The sequence below is a fragment of the Cotesia glomerata genome, linkage group LG4 (assembly GCF_020080835.1).
Source record: "Cotesia glomerata isolate CgM1 linkage group LG4, MPM_Cglom_v2.3, whole genome shotgun sequence".
NCBI lineage: Eukaryota > Metazoa > Arthropoda > Insecta > Hymenoptera > Braconidae > Cotesia > Cotesia glomerata.
The window spans coordinates 939,910-959,801 of record NC_058161.1 but is presented as its reverse complement, the minus strand read 5'-3'; the positions used below and the strand labels follow the sequence as shown (position 1 = coordinate 959,801).

General features: G+C 30.3%; 1 protein-coding gene and 3 long non-coding RNA genes across 16 annotated transcripts; 1 reads left to right on the top strand and 3 right to left on the bottom strand.

The window, feature by feature from the left end:
• The first annotated feature begins 50 nt into the window (after positions 1-50).
• On the top strand, positions 51-19,869 carry LOC123264068. The gene is made up of 2 exons (XR_006509262.1): positions 51-170; positions 19,818-19,869. It is a non-coding gene; the product is annotated as an uncharacterized LOC123264068 (long non-coding RNA).
• LOC123264059 (golgin subfamily A member 6-like protein 4) lies at positions 4,533-7,940 on the bottom strand. 13 transcript variants are annotated; one of them, XM_044727116.1, is made up of 4 exons: positions 7,818-7,940; positions 6,167-7,349; positions 6,078-6,109; positions 4,533-6,020 (listed from the first exon to the last, which is right to left on the bottom strand). In XM_044727116.1, exons 2-4 carry the CDS (start codon positions 6,829-6,831, stop codon positions 4,690-4,692), a joined length of 2,028 nt encoding a protein of 675 aa, XP_044583051.1. In that variant the 5' UTR covers positions 6,832-7,349; positions 7,818-7,940; the 3' UTR covers positions 4,533-4,689. The 13 variants fall into 13 exon arrangements, with proteins under 13 accessions (XP_044583051.1, XP_044583054.1, XP_044583045.1 ...); XM_044727119.1 differs by having other exon boundaries at positions 4,533-5,810; XM_044727110.1 differs by having other exon boundaries at positions 4,533-5,637; positions 5,686-7,349.
• LOC123264063 lies at positions 9,560-11,302 on the bottom strand. Its single transcript, XR_006509251.1, has 3 exons — positions 11,112-11,302; positions 10,140-11,016; positions 9,560-10,044 (listed from the first exon to the last, which is right to left on the bottom strand). It is a non-coding gene; the product is annotated as an uncharacterized LOC123264063 (long non-coding RNA).
• On the bottom strand, positions 14,783-17,987 carry LOC123264064. The gene is made up of 2 exons (XR_006509252.1): positions 17,707-17,987; positions 14,783-15,283 (listed from the first exon to the last, which is right to left on the bottom strand). It is a non-coding gene; the product is annotated as an uncharacterized LOC123264064 (long non-coding RNA).
• Positions 19,870-19,892: the final 23 nt, after the last annotated feature.

Below are 19,892 nucleotides of genomic sequence, written 5' to 3'. Positions count from 1 at the left end.
TAGATTTGATAAATAATATCCCAGTGAACACATGACTGTAATATGATGTCATTTCGCGGGACATAGGAATGTTACTACAATATTTTACGTAAATCTGACGTTAAACTGAACTCCCTTGCGATCCAATTATGATGTAAAAATTTGGGATATAATTTTGATATCATACCGATGTAAGTATAACATTTATGATATCGCAAAAACGACTTAGATATTACGTACAACTAACATAATATATAAATTACAATATTACGTAACATTAATGCCATCATTGTATGCCATAATTACGTAAGTTTGACATCATGCGTTTGAACCAGTGCCAAGTCACGTGACGGTCGTACATAATACCGATGTCATTTGTGAGACATTCCAGCAAACGGGGTCGGATTGAGTCGGATTCAACATCCTATCCGCTTTAACACGATTCAATCCAATTTCTGAAATCTTCGGTTTTCAATCCGTCTTAATACGATTCAATTCGATCCGTCAGTGTTCGATACCCTGATAGCCACAGTTTCAGACCAACCAAGTTGGTGTCAGATAGTTGCCACCAACTTAGCGACAACTTGCGGTCAACTTCCGAATTTGTAACTGTTGGCGCCAAGTTGGCTACAAGTTTCTGAGAAAAAAGAGACCAATCTACTGCCGCAATATGTCGCCAAATTTCTTGAGAAACTTATCGTCAACTTGGTGTGAAAAAGTTTCAGAGCAACTTTTGCCGACAACTTGGTGACAACTTGGTGAACAAGTTGACACCAACCGAGTTACTTTCCAAGAGTTGCCGCCAAGTTGGTGACAAGTTGCGGCAGTAGATTGACAGAAAGTTGCGGCCAACTTGGCTATCAGGGTATTCTATCCGATTCAATGCGTTTTAGCACGAAACACTGTGTTCAAAAATCGCATTAAATCGGGTTAGTTCGGGACGACCTCTTTTACCCAGATTCCGATTACACAGATGGCGCTATTACCCAGATCCCTTTGACACATATCCTGATTACGCAGATTCTGATTAAACAGATTTTCTATTACACAGATTACTTATTACTCAGATAACCGATTACACAGAAAATCTTTAACGCAGATCCCGATGACGCAGATAATTAAAATTTTTAAATGATAAATGCCATAATAAAGCCAAGCACTAAAAGTGCCTGAAATTTTTAAATTGCCGCCATCAAAACATGCCGGATGAGCATGTAATCTAGCTATTGGTTGAATTTAAGGTTCAAGGTGTGCACGGAGTGCTTTATTGAAGTATCTACAGTGTAAATGTGTAAAATCCCGCGTTGGTTGAATTTTTTATTAGATACTTGATATAATGAATCAACAAAATTACAGGTTAAAGATTAGAGCTATATAGGTAAGTAAACATATTTATTATTTATATTAAAAGTATGGGTTTAAAGTTTAAGTATAAGTAGATTAATTACCCCCAAGCGGGGATGAATCGAACCATTTGACGCGTTTGCATAAATTAATCATATAAGAATCATTGTTGTTTATTGACTAATTTATGGATCGATAATTAGAAGACATAATAAATTACCATTCCAAGAAAAAAATTAGACAAACGGTTGACCCTGAAGGCCATCCCTGCAACTTCCGCCACTGGTGGCGATACCTAGGCGCTTAAAATTGCACTAATAATTGCTCTTCGAGCTCAAAAAAACAACTTATGTCTTATTTTGAGCTCTCCAAGCTCAAAGAGATAGTCTTTCTATACTTTTGACATAGAATTTAATTTCATAACTTCACACTAATAGATTTGTTTATAGTTAAAAGATTTGTTAATATTTAACAAATCATTTTTATTGAAAACCATTTGTTGGCCTTAACAAATATTTCTTAGTATTTAAAAAGATTTATTAATACTTAATAAATGAATATCAGATTTATTGAATACAAACAAATCATTTTGAATACTAAGAAATATTTATTTAACATTAAAAATGGTCTATAATAAATGATTTGTTAGCTATTAACAAATATTATTTAATACAAATAAATCCTTCTATCAGTGCAGTCAATTCGTTCAAGAGATATCATAAACGAAAGAAAACCGAAAAGTGTTTTCTGCACATAACTCACATAATTTCACATAATTTCACATAATTTCAATCAATTCGTTCAAGTGTTTTTCCACATAACTTCACATAACTTTACATAATTTTTGCATAAGTTCACATAACATTTCTTTTCGGATCAAAAACGTTTTTGATGAGATAGTATAATTTTTAGACTTTTGAGCTCGAAGAAGCATAGAAAAGCTATCTCTCAAGCTCGGAGAGCTCAAAAATACATAAATCGATCCAAAAAATTAGGAAAACGGTTGACCCTGAAGGCCAAATGCAACTTCCCGCTAATTTCATACTTAGGCGCTTAAAATTGCACCAATGACGTTTTTGACTCTTCGAGCTCAAAAAATACAATTATGGTTATTTTAAGCTCTCCGAGCTCAAAGAGATTGCTTTCCTATCCTTTAAAGCTCTTCGAGCTCAAAAAGTTTGATAGAGATTTGATAAGACACTATTTTTGAATTTTTAAACCACAATAACTTTTGAATGAATAAACCGATTTTACGCGGTTAGAAGCATTCGACGCAGTTTTTCAAGCCTCACAAAGAATCTCAAATTTTGAATTGATCAACAAATTTGGAGTTATTCCGAAAAACACTTTCGGTTTTCTTTATGTGTTCACCATATCTCTCGAATGAATCAACCGATTCTCTTTTCAAATGTGGTTTTGGAATAACTTCAAAATAAGGCTTAATAGTTCAATTGAGCTCGAAAGCAACTAATCAGTGCAATTTAACCTCAAAAAACCACGTCGATCGCCACCAGTCCGGTCAAAATCGGTGGCCTTCAGGGTCAACCGTTTGTCTAATTTTTTTTTTTCTTGGAATGGTAATTTATTATGTCTTCTCTAATTATCGATCCATAAATTAGTCAATAAACAACATTGATTCTTAAATGATTAATTTATGCAAACGCGTCAAATGGTTCGATTCATCCCCGCTTGGGGGTAATTGAACTAATTATATTTAAACTTCAAACCCGAACTTTTAATATAAATAATAAATATGTTTACTTACCTATATAGCTCTAATCTTTAACCTGTAATTTTGTTGATTCATTATATCAAGTATCTAATAAAAAATTCAACCAACGCGGGATTTTACACATATACACTGTAGATACTTCAATAAAGTGCTCCGTGCACACCTTGAACCTTAAATTCAACCAATAGCTAGATTACATGCTCATCCGGCATGTTTTGATGGCGGCAATTTAAAAATTTCAGGCACTTTTAGTGCTTGGCTTTATTATGGCATTTATCATTTAAAAATTTAAATTATCTGCGTCATCGGGATCTGCGTTAAAGATTTTCTGTGTAATCGGTTATCTGAGTAATAAGTAATCTGTGTAATAGAAAATCTGTTTAATCACAATCTGCGTAATCGGGATATGTGTCAAAGGGATCTGTGTAATCGGAATCTGGGTAAAAGAGGCCGTCCCGTTAGTTCGCATTGAATTTCAATCCGACTTTGATTGCTGGGTTATTTTACATCAATAATTCGTCATAATTATACATAATACTGACAAGAAAAAAATTAATAATAAAATAAAACTGATAAACACAGTTTCATAAAAAACTGCTTTTTTATTACGATAAAATCAATTTTTTTTTAAATTATTATTCTGATTATAAACTCATTGAAAATTATTTTCTACTTTTTAGTTTGGTATTTTATTTACTTTTTTAAACTATTAATTATTTTCCATTTTTTTGGTTTGATTGACCATTAAAGCGTGTATTTTACTTTCTTAAAGCATAATTTTTTTAATTGTAAAACTTACGAAGCATCCCTTGTTGATCATAACCTTAGTCACATGCTTGTCTCAAAGATTAACCTATGCATGTGTTAATACACACTTTAGTACTTGGCGCACGCACTGCCGTGTCGTTGGATGAAGAAACCGGTAATCCTGAAGATCCTGGTCAGGATAATGAGATAAACTTATCAAATTATTATATTGTCATCGGTCCTTGATAAGTGTGTAAAGATTTGATATAATCCAACGTTTTGAAGTGGTCGAAAATCGAGTTTAAAAATTCTGTTACATACATAAATACATAAATGAAGACGAATAGCTAATAAAAACCTGTTTAACATAGATTTTATTCGTTTAAAAATTACAAAATTCATATTTAGAGATTTTTTAAATTAATATAACTTTATTTCATTAATTTGAGATAACAAACAAATATTAATATTTAAAAAAAAAAATTGCATCAATATTTCTTTTTAATTTCTACAAGTAGGATTTTTTGATAAATTCCCTATATAATAATTTATTTGTTAAAAGATCCGAAAAATGATCATATTAAAAGTTAATTTTAGTCAATTAAATGTGATAAGTGATAATGTTAGTAATTTGTTAATATACTAAGAATGGACCAGCGGGGTCCCAAAAATTGGAAGTTATCATTCAAGACCTCAGAGATAGGATACAAACGATGAAAAAAATTGATAATTTAATGAATAACTATGACTAATTTTTATTTAAACAAAAGATACATAATTTTTTAATTAAATATTTTTCAACCTTGGTGTATATATATTGACAAAATGAGTTTTTATTGATTACATATTACTTTATAAATTTCTACGGATAATTCCAAAACGATTTTTCAAAAACGACGAATGACTATCCATACCATTCCTTCTTCATCATCATCGAACGTGGTATTGCAAAAAAAACAAGATGCTAATATAATTGTATCGCCCTCGAATTTAACAACAATCCTGATTCGTCTGCCAAATGCAACAATGTACACCTCAAACTTAACATTTGCTCTTACTTCTCCGGCAGTCTGCGCTTCCACCAAATCTCTGTACCGTTGTTGTCCTCCAAGTTTTTCCAAAACTCTTCTTATCCATTCGTAGTACTCTCCAATCGTCAGAACTCCGTCGCCAGGAACGCTTCGATGCTTAAAGTAATGATAAACTGCCGCGAATATATTTCGAAAGTTCGGATACAAATTATTAGCCGCCGGTTCAGACTCGATGCCCGATTTTAGACTCTCAAAAATATCGACTATCATTCTGACAATATCTGCCAAGTTCATGATAGTTGAAACAATTGTTTCTTTGAGGTCCTTAGCAGCCATCTTTACAACAGAACTATCACTTTCTCTCCATATCATCTCGACGGATCTGTAAACCTCAGTTCGGTAATCTATTTCTTCTTGAACGTAAACCGCAGCAAATTCCATCAAACTTTGGAAATTTAAGAGTGATATATCTTCAGGAAAATGTTCTGAGAACATTCTAATTACTAATCTTACTACTTCCTCTAAGATTTCACCTTTGTATAATCTTGCAATTATGTCTGACAAATAATTAATTTGTCCTTTTGACAGTTGTTGAAAAATTTGAGAAATGTAGGCTCTTGATCTTGTATATGGTCTTTCCACACCGAAGATATCATTCAATAGTTCTTCCAATAAATTCTTGAAAATAGCAAAATAGTCAGGTTCATCATTTCTAGATCCTTTTCTATTACCTCTATTTCTTCGTGGTGGTTGTGTAGATTCAGAGTTTTTTTCAGGAGTATTAGAACGTTGCTGTTGTTCCCTACCACGTCGTTCTTGTTGTTCTCTTTCTTCTCTATCACGTTGTTCCTGTTGTTCTCTAGTACGCTGTTCCTGTTGTTCTCTAGCACGTCGTTCTTGTTGTTCCCTCTCTTCTCTATCACGTCGTTCTTGTCGTTCCCTTTCTTCTCTAGCACGTTGTTCCTGTTGTTCTCTAGTACGCTGTTCCTGTTGTTCTCTAGCACGTCGTTCTTCTTGTTCCCTCTCTTCTCTAGCACGTCGTTCCCTTTCTTCTCTAGCACGTTGTTCCTGTTGTTCTCTAGTACGCTGTTCCTGTTGTTCTCTAGCACGTCGTTCTTCTTGTTCCCTCTCTTCTCTAGCACGTCGTTCCCTTTCTTCTCTAGCACGTTGTTCCTGTTGTTCTCTAGTATGCTGTTCCTGTTGTTCTCTAGCACGTCGTTCTTGTTGTTCCCTCTCTTCTCTAGCACGTCGTTCTTGTCGTTCCCTTTCTTCTCTAGCACGTCGTTCCCGTTCTTCCCTTTCTTCTCTTTCACGTCTTCGTCTTTCTGCTCTATCACGTTCCTCTCTATCACTTTTTCTTTTTTCTTCTTTAGTACGTTCATCAGCTTGCATGCAAACATGAGTCGTTACCAAAGCAATCTCCGCTTGAACGACTGCCTTTTCGATAACTTTCTTCACCGCCTTCTCCGTAACAGTCTTCGTCACCTTCTTTACCACTTGTTCTCCCGTCATCTTCATAGTTTGCTCAATGGTCTTTTCTCCAACATTCTTGACTGCATTCTTCGCAATATTTTCCACACCTTTTGCTACAGCTTTTTCTGAAACTTGACTCGCCGCACTAGAAACACCACCCATTCCTAAACCACCCACCCCATCCATTGCCACTTGGAACCCTGTACTTGCTATCGAACCCATCGGATTTTTCCCTTCTTTCACATCTTCTGCTATATTCTTACACCCTTTCATTAATCCTTGAGGCTCATCCATGGCTACAGAAGCAACAGTGTCTGTAAGAGCACCAGCATACATAGCAGCTGCTGCAGCTCCTGCCGGACCAGCAAGAGATCCAGCAGCACCAGCTCCCAAAACTACTGAAGTTCTGGTGGCTTGGTACATAGCTTTGTTTCCGCCTTCAGAATCTCCAACTGCATAATGGACGATTCCCTTGACATGACCAACCACCGGGATGGAATCAGCTATATTGGAAAGGAAATTCATATTTAGATTTTGATACCTTATAGCGACCACCAGGTATGGGATTCTGGTACTTCGTTTGCACCGGCGCTTTCTCTGTCACTTGAGCCCTCGTCAGAATCAGTCATATCATGCCAATTGTCAATAATATCGTCGAGTATCTCGACGCTTTCTTCAATATTCACTTCCCGGAACTTATCAGCCAAAGTTGAATTTCCAACTGGGAACTGGGAGTAGTTATCAAGCAAGAACTGAACAGCTGATCTTTTTCTGAGAACAGAATTGCTCAGTCTTGTTCGGTAGACGTTGGCGGTGTTCTCGATGTTGACTTGCAAATATTCTATGGTGTCAGCTAATAAATTTCCGATAATTACTTTTTCTTCAGTGGTGAAGGTTTCTTCTTTTAGACCGATTTGGTATATTAAATTTAGCGCGTTCTCAGCTTTGTTCTTGTTCAAACGCACTTGAGTTTTAGAAGTATCAGTGAAGTCAATAGCCTTCACTTCTTGTAGACAATCTACTAACTTCCTTATCAAAAACATCTGCAAAAAGATTATCAGATAGCTAATTTATCAATTATAATGTTTATTTTCATAAAAAGTTAAAGGATTATATAAAATTTTAAGATTTAGATAACAAGAATTTTATACGCCAGTAATGATTTGATATTTTTTAAGTTATAAGGTAAAATAAGCCCCAATATATGATCATGTACCAGTATATGATCACTCCATGTATTTGTATACCTATATTTGTGAATATAGATATACAAATACATGGAGTGATCATATATTGGGGCTTTTACCTTATATGATAAATATATGTAATTCTATATTTATCCGCGCATTTGCGCACATTTTTAGTATAACAATAAAATTCAAGTTTTACATAGTTCTGACTCGAAATAGGTAAGAAATAAAAATGAATATCATAAATTGATATTAAAATAATCTTAAAAAGATTATAAAATAGAAGAAATGAAAATTTTTGTCTTTCTGAATTTTACTTACCGGAATTATTCACTTTAATGTGAACTCTGTTACACTGCGTTAAAGAATATGCAAAATATTAATATATTATTTTAAATCTCGACTGCTCAGCTGCCGAGTTGCGAATGCTTGAGTACGATAGATAATACCACACTGGTGATAAAAAGAATGAATCACAACTTAAAAATATGTTAGTGAGTGTAAGATAAACTAACGTTGCATGTATAAATAATTTTTGCTGACTATTGGCGCTACTGCGTAGCAGTAGATTTAATAGAAAATTTACAAATAACATAAAAATATACAAAAGAATAGATGTATAAAAAACAGTAATTGTAAGTACAATAGAGAAAAGTTTCAAAATTTGTTTGCTTAAATGTTACAGATTATCGATTCAACGCTAACTCCACTTAAATTAAATCATATTTAACTATATATAATATGCTTAGTTAAAAATCTAGCTCAAACAAGTAATCATAAACTTTATTTTTAAATATTTCGAGACTACTAGAGTTTACTATATCACTGGGTAGTTCCTCCCATACCCGTATCACAGGCACTAGAAACGAGCAGTATTTAATATTCAACAGATAACTTACGATGTTGCCATTATGTATACCAATAAAATAGGCTATTAATTTAAAACTACTCTAACTTGGCAATATTTCGCAGAATTGACCAGCGAATAAGTTTTTATTTAACTATCTAATATAGGAAACATTATAGGGGCTAGGATTCAGTTAATTTTAATTTAAAAAAATTAGAAAAACGGTATAGACCCTGAAGGCCATCCGTGTAACTTCCCGCTCATTTCATATCTAGGTGCTTAAAATTGCACTAATGATGTTTTTGAGCTCTCCGAGCTCAAAGATACCATTTATGTGTTATTTTGAGCTCTCTGAGCTTAATGAGATAACTTTTTTATGCTTTTGAGCTCTTCAAGCACTAAAGTCTGATAGAAGTTTGATAAAACACAATTTTTCAAATTTTTAAACCGCAATAACTTTTGAATGAATGAACCGATTTTTACGCGGTTGGCGGCGATCGACGTCGTTTTTTATGTTAAAAGCTGATTAGTTTTTGGAATTGATCGGTAGAGCCGTTAAAAAGTTATTCCAAAAAATGTCGGAGTTATGTTGAAAAAACACTTGTTTCCAAATATTTCATCGAGAATATCTCTCGAACCAATCAACCGATTTTTACGTTCTAGGCGGCGATCAGTGCAGTTTTTTAAGCTCTAAAAATTATTCCATCTCATCAAAAACGATCTGATAAGAAATGTCGAAGTTATGTCAGAAAAAAAACCCTTTTTTCGGTTTTCTTTCGTTCACGATATCTCTCGAACGAATCAACCGATTTTGACCGGATTAGCGGTGATCGACGTGGTTTTTCAAGGTTAAGAGCGGATTAGTTTTTGGAGTTGATCGATCGAGCCGTTTAAAAGTTATTCCAAAAAAACCACTTTCAAAAATGATTTTATTCTTATTTTTTTTAAGATTTTTCAAAATTTCTCGTTTAGTCGTTCAAAAGTTATAAGCGATTCACATACTTACACACACACACACACACACATAGTGACAACCTCGCGGGGATAGTCAGGGAAGCTTCATGTGACCTTCAAACGTCGAGATCTGATGAAAACTCGATTTTTGCAAAACGGGGTGAAAACAATAACTTCCCGATTTTTTTAAATCTTCGATTTTCTTAGCGGGAAGTTAAAAAGAATGAAAAATTTTTAAATAAAATATTTTGTAACCCTGGTGTATATATTGTCAAAACTAATGTTTATTGATTACATCTTATTTCTCTATCATCACTACTACATATTATTATTCTCTAGCACGTCATTTTTGTTGTTCCCTTTCTTCTCTAGCACGTTGTTCCTGTGCTTCCCTTTCTTTTCTCTCACGTCTATGGCTTCTGTTACACGACTTTCGAACAAGCCCAATTTATTCCTTGGGGCTCATCCAAAACTATAGTACCAAGACTGTCGAACATTACCTGAGCAACTGAACCAAAATAGATAGTTCCTGCCGGACCAGCAAGAGATCCAGCAGCACCAGCTCCGACAACTACTGCAGTTGTGGTGGCTTGGAACATAGCTTGGTTCCCGCCCTTAGTGTCTCCAACTGCATAATGGACAATTCCCTTGACATGACCGTCCACCGGGACGGAATTGGTTGCCCAGGAAAGGAAATCCATAGTTGGATTTCACAGATAACTTACTGAGCCAAAGTTTAATTTCCACCTCGAAATTGAGAGTAGTTATCAACCAGAAACTGAACTGCTGAGCTTTTTTTTTTGAGAACAGAATTGCTCAGTCTTGTTCTTAATTTTACTTACCAGAATTATTCACCTTGATGTGAATTTCTTTACACTGTCTTAAAGAATGCAAAATATTAATGTATATTAATTTAAATCTTCACGGCTCAACTGCTGAGTTGCGAATGCTTTATCACGATAATACCACACTGGTGATAAAAAGAGTGAATCACAACTAAGAAATATGTTGGTGACGAAAAGATAAACAGTTTTTGCTACGTATTAGCATTACTATGTAGTAATATTCAATTTTCAGCAGATAACTTACAATGTTGCCATTATCTATACCAATAAAATAGTATATAAAATTAAAAACTACTCTAACTTGTCATTGTTTTGCAAAATTGATCAGCGAATGAATTTTTATTTAACTATCAAAGTGATGATAATAATTAAGCCTTACGTATCATATTATCATAAACATACATTCAACCTACTCTAATATAGGATGGAAATATGAGGTATAAGACTCAGTTAATTTTTATTTAAAGAAAGAATGAAAAATTTTCAAATGAAATATTTTGTAACCCTGGTGACTGGTGTATATATTCTCAAAACTAATTTTTATTGACTACATATTATTTCTCTACCATCCTTACTACATATTTATTATTCTTTAGCACGTCGTTCTTGTTGTTCTCTTTCTTGTCTGGTACGTTGTTCAGCAAGAACTGCTTGAGAGACACCAACCGCTACAACTGGTCTAGTAGTGATTTGTTTCACAGCCTTAAAATCTCCACGAACCCAGGAAAAGCAATCCATAGTTAGATTTTACAGATAACTTACTGCGTCTACCAGGTATGGGATTCTAGTACTTTGCCAATAATATCGACAAGTATCTTGAAGCTTTCTTCAATATTTACTTCTCGGAAATTATCAACCAAAGTTGAATTTCCACCTGAAAATTGAGAGTAGTTATCGATCAGAAACTCAACTGCTGAGCTTTTTTTTTTGAGAACAGAATTGCTCAGTCTTGTTCTTAATTTTACTTACCAGAATTATTCACCTTGATGTGAATTTCTTTACACTGTCTTAAAGAATGCAAAATATTAATGTATATTAATTTAAATCTTCACGGCTCAACTGCTGAGTTGCGAATGCTTTATCACGATAATACCACACTGGTGATAAAAAGAGTGAATCACAACTTAGAAATATGTTAGTGACTAAAAGATAAACATTTTTTGCTACATATTAGCACTACTGCGTTGTAGTATTCCATTTTTAACAGATAACTTACAATGTTGCCATTGTTTAAAAAAATAACTTGTCATTGTTTCGCAGAATTAATCAGCGAATGAATTTTTATCTAACTTTTATCCCAATAAATTGCTATATAGTAATCTTCAATTATAATATTCTTCTTCTTTGGTTTGTTTTATTTCATATTATTTGTTATTAGGTGTTAATAAGTAGGCTAGCATTTCAAAAATTTTAGAAACATTAGGTTGGTTATCAATCCGACGAAAAATATTTTATAATACGTGTGTTTTTGTTTTTAAAAAGAAAAATAAACTCGTTCCTAATTTTATTTAAATGATATAATAAGTTCACGGATACGAAAATTTTTAGTGGGAAAAATTTAGAGTTTGAGTCAGAGTTCATATTAATTAAGTTAATAATTTTATAATATTAACTTAACGATAAGTTGTACAGTAATATTTATAAGTTGAAATCTTATTTTGTAGAATATTGAAATACTTCCAAGTGAAAAAGTGTTTTCTTTATCTTCAATACTTTTAAATCTCTACTGAAATTTTAAAATTATTGTTGAGACTCTTCAATTAACTTCATCGTAATTATTCAAAAAGGAATTTTGAGATTAGAAGTTGAAAAATAATTTTCTTTTTGTAAGTTTTTTTATCCAACCAAAGTAACGAAATTTTAAAAATCATAATATTTTCAATTTCTCACGGAGAGAATTGGAAATTAAAAAAAATTGGGAACTTAATAATTTCACTCTGATTTTTTTCCTTATAATTTTTTTTTCTAAAAATATGAGTGTTTGAACCTCATCTTTTCAAAATTGTTGCTTTTAGCATTACTTTTTTTCTTGAGTAATCGCTAAAAGCAGCGTTTTTATAAATTAAAAGTTTTAACTATCAAAAAATTTCAAATTTTTAGAAAAAAATAACTTAAAAAAAAATGAAGAAGAGTAGAAACAATTGATACAGTTTTTTGTGTTTTATTAAAAACTAAAAAAACAAAAAGTATACTCTTAAAAATTAATTTCAGCTCATTTAAAATAACATTTGTTAGATATTTTTTTGAATAATCGATAGCTTCGTCAAAAATGGACTAAACGGAAACTTTTTTTTCTCATTTTTTTTTAATCTTTAAATGAAGTTTTCAAATAAAATTACAAAAAAATGTTTTCAACTTTCTTCTATTTTTCATCTTAATTTTTCAAAAAAAAAAAATGTGTCTAATTATGACCTCTTTGAATTTTTGTTTTTATTTACTTCTCTGAAGATTAGTTCCTTAAAGAGTCTCAAGGATTTTGTTCAAAGACAATAAACTAAAAAAAATAACATCCCAATGAGTAAAATTTTGAAATAGGTATAGAAATTGATAAATAAAAGTAATATTTTTTTCGAAACACCATAACTTTTTATTAGGTCCGTAAAAAAATTTGGAAAAATTATGAGAAATTTTTTTCATTGGAATATAGAGAAGGATAAAATAATTTGGATTATTGAAATGATTATTGCAGTTTTTTTTGTGATTTCTCATTGACCTAAATTTTTTAAATCTTTCTTAATAATAATATAACAATTTTTTTCTAACCTTGAGTTATCAAAAACTTCTGATAAATAAAAAACAACTTCTATACAAGTTGGCAAGTTGCAAGAAAATGAAACTAAATTTTTGATTTAAAAAATTATTCCATTTTTTTTACATATAGAAGGAAAATGTAGGTTGCAAAATTGACAGTACAACATAACTTGCAAAAATTCGAAGTATTCGAATTATTCCAACTATTCAAATAATTCGAACTATTCGAATAATTTGAATAATTCGAACTATTCGAATAATTCGAATATTCGACTCGAATTTCGAATCGAATTATTCGATTCGATTCGGTCACAAATAATTCGTAAATTCGAATATTCGCACACTCCTATTTAATAGTTTAAACAATGAGTTGATTTATGAAAGTCGATTTAAGATATTTAAAATGAAATTGATGTTATATCGCGTTACTAGAACCATAAGGGCGTATCTCAAAATATACGCCCTTATGGTTCTGCAGAACCATAAGGGCGTATTAAAAATTTTTTTTGCTCCAATCAATGTAAAAATGTTGAAAATATTAACATCTATGGAAAAAACGAAAAAAAATTTTTTTTTGTGATACGCCCTTATGGTTTTAAGAAAACATTTTTTTAAAACCATAAGGGCGTATCCTGTTTTTTCGGTTTATTATCAATTATGGGTCAGAGTAAGAAAAAAAATTGCAAAGGCAATAGAATATCACTCCACAACTTGATTTATGTCAACAAATATTTATTTAAGTGAGAAAACTAATAAAAAATTAAGGAAAAATAAATTCATCAGAGTATTACTCCAATGCCATCTCCATCGTCAGGATCATCTATGTCTAAGATTATAAAAGAAAAAAAAAAAGATGTGTTAATTTTTTTTTTAACTAGATAATGACAAGAAAATTTATAAATTATGACCATGGCTGAAAATTAAACTTTGATAATACCGATGATATTTTGTGGGACAGTGCCTGATGTACAAAAATGATTTAGATCATCAAACTTGCTTCAAGATATTGGTATTGAAGAATCATAACAATTCTCAAGAACAAAGTTCTTTTTGAATGACTTTTTTAAAATTACAGTTCTAAATGCCTTACAAAACTCTTTTGTTAATTGTAAATAGATCTGAAGTAAAAAAAAATCAATTTTGAAAAACTTTGAGGCTAATTTTATTAACTTGAAGACATACCGATTGTTCTCAAGTTGTTATGAATTTATTTTTTCTTAATTTTTCATTCGTTTTTTCACTCAAATAAATATTTGTTGATATAAATTAAGTTGTGGAGTGATAATTTCTATCACCTTTGCAATTTTTTTTTCTTACTCCGACCTATAATTGAAAATAAACCGAAAAAACAGGATACGCCCTTATGGTTTTAGAAAAATGTTTTCTTAAAACCATAAGGGCGTATCACAAAAAAAATTTTTTTTATCGTTTTTTCCATAGATGTTAATGTTTTCAATATTTTTACATTGATTGGAGCAAAAAAAAAATTTTTTTATACGCCCTTATGGTTTTAGTAACGCGATATGTAAAGGAGAATATTGATTAATATTATTAATTTTAAATTATTATACTGTGTAAAAAATGTATTAATCATAAGATTAATGTAAAAATAGCTTATAGCTTATAAATTAATAAACCATTACATTAAATTCATAAAAAATTATATAAATTTGACTTATCAAAATAAATAAATATATTTATTTTCAAAAATGATTCTATTGATTGCATATTAATATTATTTTTGTTAAAAAAAAAAATGACTGACTTTAAAAAAAAATTATCAAAATTAAAATCAACTAATCATTTGAAAAAAGTTAATAATTTAACAAATTTTAATTTAAAGAAAGAATGAAAAATTTTTCAATTAAATATTTTAGAACCCTGGTGTATATATTGTCAAAAATAATTTTTATTGACTACATATTATTACTCTATTATCATTACTACATATTATTATTCTCCAGCAGGTCGTTCTTGTTTTTCCGTTTCTTCTCTGGCATGTTTTTCCTGTTGTTCTCCAGCCTGCTGCTCCTGTTGTTTCATTTGTTCTCTCTCACGTCTATCCAACCTGTCTCGAGATTTCCGAACAACCCCAGACAACTCCTTGAGGCTCAGCCATCATTGCACTACCAAGACCGTCTGTGGCCAACTGAGCAACCGTACCAAAATATACAGCTCCTACTGGACCAGCAAGAGCTCCAGCAGTACCAGCCCCTGCAACTACTGTAGTTCTGGTGGCTTGGAACATAGCTTGGTTCCCGCCCCTAGTGTCTCCAGCTGCATAATGGACAAGTCCCTTGACATGACCGACCACCGGGATGCAATTGGTTGCATAGGAAATGAAATCCATAGTTAGATTTTACAGATAACTTACTAAGTTTAATTTCCACCTGGAAATGGAGAGTAGTTATCAATCAGAAACTAAACTGCTGATTTTTTTTTTTTGAGAACAGAATTGTTCAGTTTTGTGTGAAAATTAAGTTAGCCGACATCTAAAAATTTTAATAATTTCGTTTTCATTGAAAAAATTATTACAAATTGATGAAAAAAAATTTTCATTTGTAAAAAACTTGAAAAGCTATAGGGTAAGTGTGGGTATTACTGCAGTTTTTTTCGTAAGTCTCAATTCGAAAGCATTTTTATAAAATTTTCTCAAGATAATAATAACTTTTTTTTTTTTAAACAAAAATTTGACTCATTATTAACCCAAAATAAAATCAACAATTAGAGAAACAAATATTTTCGTTAAATAATAAGCATTTAAAAAGAAGTCTAAATGCATGTATTACTGCAGGTCTTAAAGTAGCTTGCTCCTATTACTGCGTGTCCATTCCCGCATGAAAAAGCTATATATCCTTCATCATATACAAAAAATTATATTTTACATATATAAAAATATATGTGATTATATAAGGACCCATATGCAAAATTTTGCCGTTTCATATATACAATAATGATATATGTAGTATTATGTATTGATGTTATACTCATAACATATATTTCAATTATATTTTCAGCTATATATGATTAAATATATCGTACATATTATAATCAATACTATATTATAAATAGTATAAGAAAAATATATTTTTCAGTATAATTTAAAATATACTTTAAATTATATGTTTAATATAATTTTAATATTGGCATTGGTACCAAAATTACAATAGAATGCTGAGGCCAAATAATTCTCTGAAAAAAAGTTATAAAAAAAAAGAAAATATTTCGTGATGTGTTACTAATTTACTGAAATTCAGATTTGCTTCGACCGTAAACTCGATTGATCAAATTGCTCTTGAAACTTAAGATATACAACAAACTATTAATTTTTTTATTTTTTTTTTATTAATTTTTCCGTTTTGAGCTATTTCGACATATCATAAATATCTGGTATTATCCCGCATGGAAAAATATATGCAAATATATATTTTCACATATATGTTTTTTGCGCTAAATATATGTCCGCATATATGTTCACATATATGCGCGCATATAAATGCAATATATATGTCTAGAGATACCCAGAAAATAATTTAACTTGAATCAGGAAAATAATTTTGAAGAATTTAACTTTCTTGATTTGAGTAAAAAAATTCTCAAACTTAGAATTTTTTTTTTCAGTGTATGCTTACATATATGTCTACATATATGTCAGCATCTATGTGAAAAATATATGTTAACATATTTTTTTTTGCGTAAATATATGCGGCATATATATTATATATGCGACATATATTTTTGACATATATATTTCTCCATGCGGGATGTATGGTATTTTATAATAAAATAATATATATTGCCATATAATTGAAATTTTATAAATGAAAGTATACAGTAATAATCTATCTCAACATATATTTTACGAAAAATATATTTATCTATTATATAGTTTCCTATATAAGTAATTTTTATATAATAATAGTATATTTTATAACATATACTAAGTAATATACGGCACTAATATATTTGAACTTATATTGAATCAAATATATCTTCATTATATTAACAAAACATTTATTATTTCATATATATAATTTTTCCGCTATATATGATCACATATTCCCCATATAACTTTCCATATATGTTCAGCCATATATAGTTTTTTCATGCGGGTTACTGCAACCGATCCAGTTACTGCGTACCTATTACTGCAGAACGGCTATATTTTAAGATTTACTAATAATAAAATGTTTAGTCTGACTAGTTTACGCTTGAAAATTTTTTAAAGAACTCAAAAAACTGCGTTGAATGCCGTAAACCGCGAGAAAATCGGTCAATTCATTCAAAAGTTATTGCGGATTGAAAATTCAAAAAATAGTGTTCTATAAAACTTGCATTAGCTTTTTGAGCTCAAAGAGCTCAAAAGCATAAAACAACGTTTTATTTGAGCTCGGAGATCTCAAAATTACACATAAATTATATTTTTGAGCTTGAAGAGCTTAAAAAATAAGTGAATTGTTGAGCACTTAGATATGGACGTAGCGGGAAGTTGCAGGGATAGCCTTTAGGGTCAACCGTTTTCCTAATTTTTAATTAATAACAAATTGAATAATTGTCATACATATAAAACCACTATGCAGTTATTTTCCGAAAGATTTAAATTAACGGAAATAATTTTTTTTTAATCAAAAAATTCATAACCCATTTATTGATAATTAAAACAAGAAAATCTGCAGTAATACCCACACTTACCCTAAATGGAATTTTTTAAAAATATTTTTTAGTTCTAATTTAATAAATTAAAAAAAAAATCAAAAAGTAAAAAAAGTCGACTAACTTTAATATCATCAGTTTTGTTCTTAATTTTACTCACCAAAATTATTCACCTCAATGTAGATTTAGTTACACTGTCTTAAAGAATGCAAAATATTAATATATATTAATTTAAATATTGACTGCTCAACTGCCGAGTTGCAACTGCTTTAGCACGGTAATACCACACTGGTGATAAAAAGAGTGAATCGCAACTGAGAAGTATGTTGGTGATTAAAAGATAAACAATTCTTACTTTGTCTTAGCATTACTGTGTAGTAGTATTCAATATTCAACAGATAACTTACAATGTTGCCATGATGTATACCAATAAAATAATTAAATTAATAAATAATAGTTTTAAAAGACTAAAAAATACGCTTTTTTATAGAAAGCCAAACTAAAAAATAGAAAATAAATTTTAATAGTTTTGAATTAACAAGAAAATAATGTTTTATTGTAAAAAAAAGTGTGGGGTACACTATTATTAATTTATATTTATTAAATTTTTTTACACTATTCTTAATTCAAAATTATTAAAATTTATTTTCTATTTTTTAGTTTGGTTTTTTATAAGAATTCTTAAGCGCGTTTTTTAGTTTTTTTTTTTTGAACTATTATTTGTTTTATTGAATTAAAATTAGATAAATCGGTTGAAGATAATGATTGGAAATTAAAATTAACATCAATTTCTGCCTTATGGATTGTAGATTAAAGTTATATAAATTAAAAAATCTTATTTTGCAAATTGAATAATGGAATAATCACTCCCAAAGGAGTTCGGTTACAAACAAACATACAACCAAACAAACAAACAAACAAACAAACAAACAAACATACATACAGGTAAAGCTAATAAAAAGCGTGTAAAAACTACTCAAACTTGTCATTGTTTCGCAGAATTTATCAGCGAATGAATTTTTATTTAACTATCAAAGTGATAATAATTATTAATAAAGCCTTACCCTAGCGGTTTTGTAAATGCTGAAAAAATGTCGCAATTATATAGTATTAATGCGGTATTTTTTCAGCATTTTTTCGGTTGTTTTGGTCTGTTTTTTTATCGAAAAATTACGGAACATTTACCGTAAAAATGCCATACATTTACGCTAAAAATTTAGAATATTTACGCTGAAAATGCGGCATATTTACGGTAATAAGGCGGTAAAATGATTGTATTAAAACCATATTTAAAAAATTGTGTAAAATTAAATAACGCTCGGACTGGGATTCGAACCCAGAACCTCCTGAGGACATGTCGGCTACTCTACCATTTGAGCTACCCAGTCTATACCATATTGTTTTTTTGCTTATTCTATAAACATTAAGCCACACCGTCCATCTTACGATAAGCATATTTAAAATTAAATAATATAATTATATATGTGAAATAATATAACTTTTCGATTTTAGAAAATTTGCAATTTTCTAAGTGAGAAATTAAAAATTGAAATTAAAATTAGAATATATTTACTTAACATATGTATTATTTTATATTAATTACTGCTAAATACCTAATTAAAAAATAATATTCTACATATTTTTTATTCAAAAACAGTATTTATTTTTGCAAAGTAGCGATGGAGAATAAAAAGCAAAATTTAAAATTTTTCATTTTATTCATTTCTAACATAGAAGTGAACTAAAATAAAACTAAATCTTTAACAATTGTCCATTATGTCAGCAAATATTCGGCAAAATTACTGTATTATTACGGTAATTATTTGGAATTTTTTGGGTAAAATTTGGGCATTAATGCGGTAATTGTATAGTATATTTTTGGTAACTGTACAGCATAAGTGCAGTATATATACTGGATAACTACAGTATAAAAACTGGCCAAAACAACTATAGTTTAACCGCATTATTACCGAATTATAACGGTAAATATACGGCATGAGCATAAATGCCGAAAAATTACGGTATTTTTACGGCATTCTCAAAACCGCGAGGGTACGTATTATATTATCATACACATACATTAAACCTACTCTATTATTTATTATTTAGATAATAAACTCTAAAGTACGGGTACAAACGTCTTAAAAATATTTAAAATATCAATATAATAAATACTCAACATCCATCCACTCATAACCTTACTTGATACAATAATTTACCGATTAAATGTAAAAATAAAATTTATCGAATAAAACAAATTACTTTTTTCAGTCCCGGCAGTGTTGTGAGCCAAAATTACCAACAGAATACTTAAATAATAAAAGAAGAAATGGTACAAAAGGTCTA

Bases quoted from the DNA above. Each gene is read 5' to 3' on its own strand.
- LOC123264059 (XM_044727107.1), bottom strand. From the start codon at position 6,831: ATGAATTTCCTTTCCAATATAGCTGATTCCATCCCGGTGGTTGGTCAT.